The 8642-nt window shown below is 52.6% G+C and overlaps 1 protein-coding gene and 1 gene segment (V, D, J or C); both read right to left on the bottom strand.

The window, feature by feature from the left end:
- Positions 1-2351: 2351 nt before the first annotated feature.
- Positions 2352-3387, bottom strand: LOC130542122 (uncharacterized). The gene is given in 4 exon segments (XM_057304519.1): positions 2352-2872; positions 2985-3125; positions 3128-3144; positions 3305-3387. Coding segments are annotated over 4 exon segments (762 nt in total).
- A 2543-nt stretch (positions 3388-5930) lies between these two features.
- LOC113267068 (T cell receptor beta variable 3-1-like) lies at positions 5931-6472 on the bottom strand. The segment is given in 2 exon segments: positions 5931-6307; positions 6424-6472. Coding segments are annotated over 2 exon segments (426 nt in total).
- Positions 6473-8642: the final 2170 nt, after the last annotated feature.

Genomic DNA, 8642 nt, shown 5'->3' with positions numbered 1-8642 from the left:
AGCGCAGCCTGGGGCTTCAGAGGGGCTACCGTCTGTGACACAGGCATCTCAGCTGAACGGATTCTTCAAAAAATCTGCCTTCTCTGAGCGAACCTTGTTGTGGATGGAAATCAGTAACTCCACTCCCCTTTCTGGGGATTGTCGATACCAGAAGAAGTACAAATGACCAGAAAAGGGGGTCACACCTCAGAGCCACGCTCCGTCCCATCACTCTGATATAGTGGCTAGGGCTTTGGCTGACTCCTGGTTCCATGTATCCTATGGAAGGAGACAGAGGCCAGAAAGAGAATAAGGCAGAAGTTCAGAACTGGCCTTAGATAAAGGGGCTGGGATAGGAATGTCCCCACACTCTCAGGGCTCATCTGCTCCCAGGAGACCAAGGCTCACCCAGCAGAAGAGCCTGCTGTCCGTGGCAGGCCTTCTCCCCGTGGGGCATCTGGTCATTAGTAGTCCAGGGAGGTGACCCTGTGATGTCACAGTCTTGGGTGGCACCCACAGATTCAGGAGCACCCCCACAGGAGGGAGCAGAAAGTCTTAGTACCCCCATAGACAACTGATGCCTCAAGGTTCAGCCCCTTGGGTGCCCTGGAGCAGGCAGGCCCACAGGCCCCGAGCGAAATACTGCGGCTGCAGAAGGATCCTTGGAGAAGAAGGGCTTCAATCCAGCAAGGCCGGGGATGAAGCCCCGAGCAGACTGGCAGGACCCGTGCTCCTCCCACACAGCCCATGAGAGCTACAGTCTGGAGGCACTGACTCTGTGACCCCCAGTTCTGAGCCTGATGATTTGATGCAGGGAATAAAGAGACCAAAGGAAGAAATAAGCCTACAAATGTCAGTGTGGAGAGCAGACCGCATGAGGAGTGCAGATCTGAAGTCTGACGGGACATTTCAGTGCAAGGGAAGTGGGGTGGACAAGAATGTAAGCACCCAACCCAGTGTCCCCTGGCCCTGAACGGGTGGAAGTGGAGGCCCGCTTGCTGCCTGTGTGGCTTAGGGCAGCCGTCTGTGCAGATCTGGAGCTTGGATCAGCGCTGGGGCTCCAGGGCTAGCCTTGAATGGGAAAGAGAGAAATCGGAGAAAGACAGCTGGATTATGGAAGAGAGGAACTGGTGAGGACACACACAACTGTCTCAAGCCCATTTCCCAGGCTTGGTCTCCTACTGCCCGGGAGCCGGCTTGGGCCCCGGGGCCTGGCCTGGAGGTCCCTTCTCTGATTCCCCAAAGCTCAGAGCTCAGCTGGTGTGGCGACAGCCCCGAGGGGCAGGGGCTCCCTGGTTCCTGAGGAGAGAGGCTCCGAAACCATGGGTCTGTAGTCTGGAGCGACACACCCCCTCGGGGGGCCCCTCTGCTTACTGTCTGGTTCTGCAGGGTGCGACTTGTGGGGACACGGTGTTTGTTTATGGGAGCCCTGGGAAACCTTAAACCAAAAGACCCACACTTCACAGCAGCCTAGGTTGATTTCACGATAGAACAGGCATGGAAAGAGTGCTGAATCCAGATGTGTTCATCATTCCACCACTTGACAGGGAAGAGTCACACTTGGGTAAGAGAAACCCCACACTCTGAAGATGGGCCTAGATTGGAGGGTTCCCCATGAATTGCATTGGCAGATGGTATTATGGTCTGAAACTTTACTCATGTCCCCACAGTCCGCGGAGCGCCCCCTACAGGAGAGAGGGGGAGTCTTTGTGTCAGTGCAGGCATGGGACACCCCAGGACACAGGGCTCTGTTCTGTCTTGGGGGCTGAGGGCCTGTGCAGGATGGAGGGCCTTTGCAAGGGGCAATGCCAGAAAGTTTGGGCTTCAGCACGGACAGCCCTGAGGATACAGTCCTGCTCTGAAATGGCAGGGGGCCAGCCCCTCTGACTGCCTGTTGTGAGCAATAATCCAGGGGCAGGGGACTCTGTGGCTGATGACTGAGGACCTGAAGACCTGAAGAGTAAGGATTAAAGGGACAGAAAGGAAAACAATCAGGCCTGAAATTGTCAAAGGCTGAGAGGAAGACAAGTCAGCGCGGAGCCGAGTCCCCGCAGGTGCAGCCCACACTGACCTGGAGAACAGTGATCCACACCTGATGCGGAATATCATCCTCAGTGTCGGAGCTGACGGAGCCACGTGGAGACGGAGGGAGGTGTTCTGGAAAAGGGCTGAGCCTGTTTGGAGCAGGGACTGGGGCTGAGATGCAGGGTCTCACCTGGCTGGAAGGAAAAGTCAGAGGAAGGCACCTGTTGCGGGGGCGTGGCAGCCCTGCTGTGGCCAGAGAGGAACGCGGACCGTGAAAGTTTCCCCAGGGCCACCTGCAGACCGGACGCTGCTGGGAAGCATGACGCTGGACCGTCTCTGGCCCGCGTTCAGCGCAGGCACAGTGTGGACCGAGGCAGAGCCAGGCCCCAGGCCGTGGGGTTTCCCGCTGGGCGCTCAGCTCTGGGCATCCAGGGAGCGGACTGGCAGCAGGAGGCTCTGGGGTCTCTGTCTGGGGTCTTCCGGGAAATGCTGAGCTGAGCCTTTGTGCCCCTGGCTTCCTGGCTCCACCCAGGAGGTTTGTGCAGAGGGAGACGTGGCGCGTGCGGGGCTGTGTCCCTGCTGCTGGCACAGAGATACGTGGCAGAGTCCTCCCGCTGCACGGCGCCCATGTGGAGGTCCAGCTGGGAGGTGTCTGGGCGCCACAAGGAGAAGCGACTAGAGTCCGTCTCATTTCTAGCGATATTTTTATAGTTGTAGGCAAACATGAGCTTCGGCGCGTTCTGAGCACTCTGTTTATACCAGTACATAGCATTATGTCCCAGATGTTGTTTGCACTTCAGGGTCACGTTCCTCCCCATCCCCGTTACCAGGTGTTTTGGAATCTGGGTAACTCCAGTGTCCATGGAGCCTGTTGAAAGAAAGGGACAAAATCAGACACAGCCCAGGAAGAAGAGTGTTGCTGCAGCCCCAGAGACGTGGCTTGGGGTCCAGGGGCAGCCCCCCCGGAACTCGAGACTCACCTGCTCCCAGGAGACAGAGAGCCACACAGCAGAGCAGCCAGCAGCCCATGGTGGGGTCAGGGCCCAGGTGGATAGCATGGAAGTAGGGTGTCCTGGGGGAGGGGGCTGGGCTCTAGTCTCCTGGGCGTTGGTTGGTGGTTTGCCTGTGATGTCACTGTCCCTGCAGTTTTCCCCAGTCACAGCCCATGTTTCTTCCTCCCCTTTCACACCTTATATAGACTCTGCTAGAAGGTGGATTCCCATTGCCTGAGCTGAGCTTATCCTGACAGTTGCTCTCCTGCTCTCAGCTGCTGTCCTCATTGTGTAGACTCTCTCTCTACCCCATCCTTCCAAGACCCCGCTCAGTGACAAAGCACTTCTGCTCCCAGGGATCCCCTTCTTCCTGGCACAGTCCTGCAGACATCACTCAACAGGTGTTTCCCTGGGTGTCTAAGGTCCATGAAGCGCTTTTGCCAGGCTCTGTGGACGAGGGAAATTGGAGGGTCCTGCTTTCATTTGGGGTCAGTGCCCACCGTTACAAAGGCAGGACTGTGATGCCAGCCTGGATCCGGGCACTGGCAAGGGTGGCCGAGGGGACAAGGGTCAGCCATCCTCAGCCCCAGTACTGAAGGTACAGTGCTCAGCTGGGCTCAGAGCAAACGGGATACTCAAGGACCACACAAGGCATCCCAGGCAGTACAAGGGGAAATCAATTTGAGAATGATTTTAGTTTAGTATCTTTGAGGTATCTGCACCTGCTGCTCCCAACCGACATAAGGTTGGAGCCCCAATGCCCTGCTTCCCCCTCAGCCCTTCCCACTATTTACACCCATCCCCCAATCCAGCCCTGGTGTTCAATAGAGCCACAGCGCCCTCTATTGGCCAGAGCTGCACATTTCCCGGATGCCTGGCTTCTAACCAGCCCAGGGGCCCAATGCAGAGTTTGTCTATCCCTCATTCACCAGAGAGGGGGGGGCTCCGCATGGTGATGGGTACAAGATCCAGGCTCCTGTGAAGAACAAGGAAGCATCTGAAACAACACAGAGAGTTGGCAACATTGCCCTTCATCCACACACATAGGACATTCAAACTCTACTCATTCTTCTAATATAATAAAGTTTATCAGGTTTTTAGTGTGTCCCACAAAACAAAAAATGTAAGGGTATACAGGTTAGAAATAAGAAAAGGAGTTGGATAATCTCCTCCTGAACAGGTGAGGCACACGACGGAACTCTGAGTCACTGCAGTTGGACGGATCCCATTCTTAGAGTTAAAGCTAAGAACCTAAACTTAACCCTAGTGGAAAGCCTACGCTGGTACTATTGTATTTATTCCACTGTGCACCCACTGCAGTGAGAAGACAGGGATTAGCACTTCTCCATTGAAAGAGCAAAAACACGAATAAATGAAATTTTATTGCGTTGTTTGGCTCCCAATGAGTAAAATTCCAAGGATTTCAAACAACCATATAATTTCAATTGAAATCTTGAACAACATGCAGAAGTGAAAGGCTCGGTCGTCCTGTGAACAGTTGCTAACATGGGCCTTTCCCAAGGCAGGTGGTGGGTGAAAAGTGAGTTGAATCATCTGAATTAGGGTCGTGCCTGAGAAGGAAAATGATGTAAGCACAATCTGAATCGCAAGAAGAAACCGTAAAGAGTGAGAATGGTAAATATGTAGGGAAGTTCTGATAAACATTGTCTCTATCAATAGTAATAGCAAATGATGCTTGAGGACCCAAGACAGCTTGGATGTGGGGCACAGAGTACTGAAGAGGAACCCTACGAAAGAGTGTAAGGGAATCCTCTTTCTTCTTGGCTATTTCCTGACCTGCATGACAGCGTGGGAGTCCAGAAAGCTGAGCAGAGCACTGGGGCTAGTAGGCTGGACCACTGAGCAGAGTTCAGAAGACTCTGGCATTGAGACCCAGTTAGGATGAGAGACGTTGATGAATGTGCTGTGATTCCCCATGAAGACTTCAAAAAGGCCATGCACTAGTAATAAGGACCACATGCCAGGGCTCCCTAACAGGGAGGGCAAAACTGAAATAGATTCTAGCAAATTGAAGAACAAAACTGTTTTTCAGAAGAGCATCAGGAATCCAGAGCTTCTACTCTCTATCGTGCACAATGCCCCACACAAAACTTTCATAACCTTCCCCGAAGAACATCATAGAAGTCTCCTAATTGTACATCCATCCCCAAACTCTCTCTTTCTGATCCATGCTGCTACCGGTGTTCTTGTACCAAATACAGATTTGTTCCTGTTATCTCGCTTCAGGCAGGACCAACGACTAGCTGCTGCCTAGAGATTTCTATCCCAGGGTCCTTTCAATGTGTCTAATACCCTCCATCATCTGGGTACTGCCTGCACTGCAGGAATCTTCAGGATGCCCCTCTCTCAGCACTGGGAGTGGATCTGGTCCTCCTTCTGGAAGGGAGGGAGTCAGCAGTGCTCAAGCCTGCCCTGACTAGTGCTCGTCCCCAACCCTTTCTTTCTAGTTCACCTGTTGCCATGAACTTTCATGTTTCTCCAGCTATGTTTCTATCCAGTGAACTCACTGATAATCTGAATTTCCTTAGGGTCTTTGACTCTATTATCTTCACTTCATTTTCGTCTAGGCTTTTGCTCTTTGAACATTTTTAGTGAATCGTGTGTTTTCAGTACAATGTTGTTAGGATAAGCAGCAATATGGGCAGCAGAGAAATTCAAGGCCTGGCTCCCTCCATCAGTTAAGAGCTTCAGTGCCTGGACAAGGTCCTTTTGTGTTTGTCAAACCCTGAGCACGTCAGGGAATTGATTGGCAATCCTGGCACGTCAGTGAATTCTTGCTGCAGCTGATGAGGAGAATTCTGCCGCACTTGTGTGAGCCGAACCGTCCTACTGCCCCGTCGGGAGATGTTGGCAGCCTGGAGTGCAGACCGGAAACTCCAGGCGGGGTTCTCACGGGGTGAAGGGGCCTCAGGGTCAAGCGAACCCGTGGCCCCCACAGCTTCCGGGCTGGGCCCGGGGTTTGTGCACAGGGAGGTAATGACTTTGCAGGGCTGTGTCTCGGCTGCTGGCACAGAGATACACAGCAGAGTCACCTGTCTCCAGGGAGTCGACGTGAAGGTTTAAACGTGTTTTGTCAGGAGTTTCAGGTAAGAAACGTCTTGGAACTGTGTCATTTAGAAGCTGTTCCTTATTGTCGTAGATAAACATGATCTTCGGCCCGTTCTCAGAGTCCTGCTTATACCAGTACATGGTATCGTGACCCAGCCTTGGCTCACATTTTAGGTACTTCTTATCTCCCGTCTGTGCGATGAGGTATTTCGGAGTCTGGACAACTGCAGTGTCCAGGGGGGCTGAGAGGGAAAGGAGCAGAATTCAGAGGAGTCCCAGGAGGCGGCCTGCGGCTGGGTACTTGACGAACAGGCTTAGAGACTCCAAGTGGCCTCACAGCCCTGGACCGGGCACTCACCTGCTCCCAGGAGGCAGAGGGCCACCCAGCCGAGGAGCCTGGAGCCCATGGTGGAGACAGGCTCAGTGCTAGCCAAGGGTTCTGGTCCTCAGTGGTGAGAACTAGGCTGTGGTTCTCCGCCTCCCCGACAGGAGCCCTGCCTGTGACGTCACAGCCTAGAATGACTTCCCCACACTTGGCTCTCCGTGTATTTCAGGGCCTGTACTTGTTCCTTTCAAGACATTTTCCTTTCTCCTCTTTTCCAAGGAGTGGAATTTCTGGGGATAGTTTGGATGGGGCAGCATGTTTCTTCAAAGATGTTTGTCTCCCTCCCTGCATTTTCCCTGCCCCAGATCTGGCCAGGTCCTCCCTGCCTCCCCGTTTTGGCTCCACTCTCCGGGTTGGGCTACTTTGTCTTCTCTGGATCATTTCTTCCTTCTTCACAGTAATGCAGGGTGATCCCACTCAAGTCTTGCCCCCTGGAATGTCTGATGTATGCTTATCAGCCCCCCCGAAGCACTTCAGTTGTGGGCAAGGGACCCAGGGTGAGGTCTGGCCCAAGCACCAGCCAGAGAACATTTAAAATGATGAAGGAATTCTGGGGGCAGATCTCTTGGTGATTCTCCTTGAGGGGGAATACACTGCAGCCCTGTTCCAGGTGAGGGTCTGTCTGTCAGATTGGCTGACTCCTCTCTGGGAGTGAGAAGTTGGTAGGAGCAAAGCAGTTAGAAATCTGGAGGGATGATTTTACTGTCCTTGACCTGTCTACAGGTCACCTTCTCTATTGGTACAAAATTTACAACTAAAATCTTAGTCTCAGTCTTCTCAACCTCGGAGATATCGCCATATTGGACTGGATAATTCTGTGTTGTGGGGGCAGTCTAGCAGCTTCCCTGGTCTCTATCCCTCTATCCACTACACACAGTAGACTCCCCCCACCCCAGCTGGGACAACAGTATGTCTCCACATTCCCCCAATTGTCCCAGATGATTACACCCTGTCCCCTGTATTCATTTCAACAATCCCCCAGCCCCCAGGACCCCCCATTCAGGGATACTGGAAGCACCACAGCTCCTCCTAGTGGTCACAGAGCACTGCGCGGCTCTCTGTGCCCTCCTGGGCCAGGCTGTAGCACTTAGTAAACCCAAGTCAGTAAGAGCTGGGGAGCAGAGCAGGAACCCCTGACTGTGGCAGAGACAGTTCGCGTGTGGACACACACACACACACACACACACACACCACACTGTGTGGCAACACTAACTGTCAGCTACTGGTCACATGTCTTTAAAGGCAGGTGTTTCCTTTTTCCTTTTTTTTTTTTTTGAATTGAACCCGGATGGAGCACTAGAAACCACAGTGACCCAAACAGAAACAACCGCCATCCTTCCCGGAGGTTTAGCAAGGTTTGCTTGTTCGCAGTCATTGAAGGGCGACTGAGTGCAAAGCACAAGGAAGACAATATTCTCACCCTCATGATGCTTATATTCTGATAGGAGAGCAAGAAATTCTCCGACTACTCTAGACACAGAAAAAGACTTCCATAGGGAAGTTAGGAATATAAGCAGCAGTCACACAGGTGAACACTGTCCTTTATATGACTATTTCCTCATCTGTAAGACAACAGGCTGAAATAAATAATTTCCAGTGTCTGCCCACGTTTGAAATTGTATGACGCTAAGCAGAGGCACCCTAGCTACTTGCTGGGTCAGTTGGGCTTCTGCATCCAGTTCCCGACTACCTACCCCATTGTGCCTCACAGCTCACACGTGAAGCTTTGCAAGGAAAGGAAAGCAGGGAGGAAGGAGAAGAGCTCATACTCCAAACACAAAGGATATATCTGAGAAACCACTGTTCCGTGACAGTCACTGCCAGTTTATCAGCAGTAGCTAAGAGCTAAGAAGAAAGAGAAGATTGAGAGGGGGAGAAGCTTGGAGGAGCCCACGTGACCTTGCTGGTCTGGGGAACAGTGTCTGTATTCAGGGACTGCGGATGAGGAGAGGGTCCCAGTGAAGACCCGAGGCGTGGGGCCCAACGTAGGAGCGGGGATTGACTGAAAATGAAGACAAAGGAAGTTTTGGGGGGATGGATGTGTTTCAGAACTGGGTCATGGTGATAGTTGCCCAACGTATCAATTCATTGGAACTCCCTGAGTTGTACACTTGAAATGGGTAAACATCATGTCATGAAAATTACACTTCAGGAAAGTAAAATACTCCAGATGTTTAGGTTGGCTCCTGAAT

Source organism: Ursus arctos, unplaced genomic scaffold, assembly GCF_023065955.2.
Source record: "Ursus arctos isolate Adak ecotype North America unplaced genomic scaffold, UrsArc2.0 scaffold_3, whole genome shotgun sequence".
In the NCBI taxonomy this organism is placed as follows: Eukaryota; Metazoa; Chordata; class Mammalia; order Carnivora; family Ursidae; genus Ursus; species Ursus arctos.
This window is presented reverse-complemented; position numbering and strand designations above follow the sequence as displayed.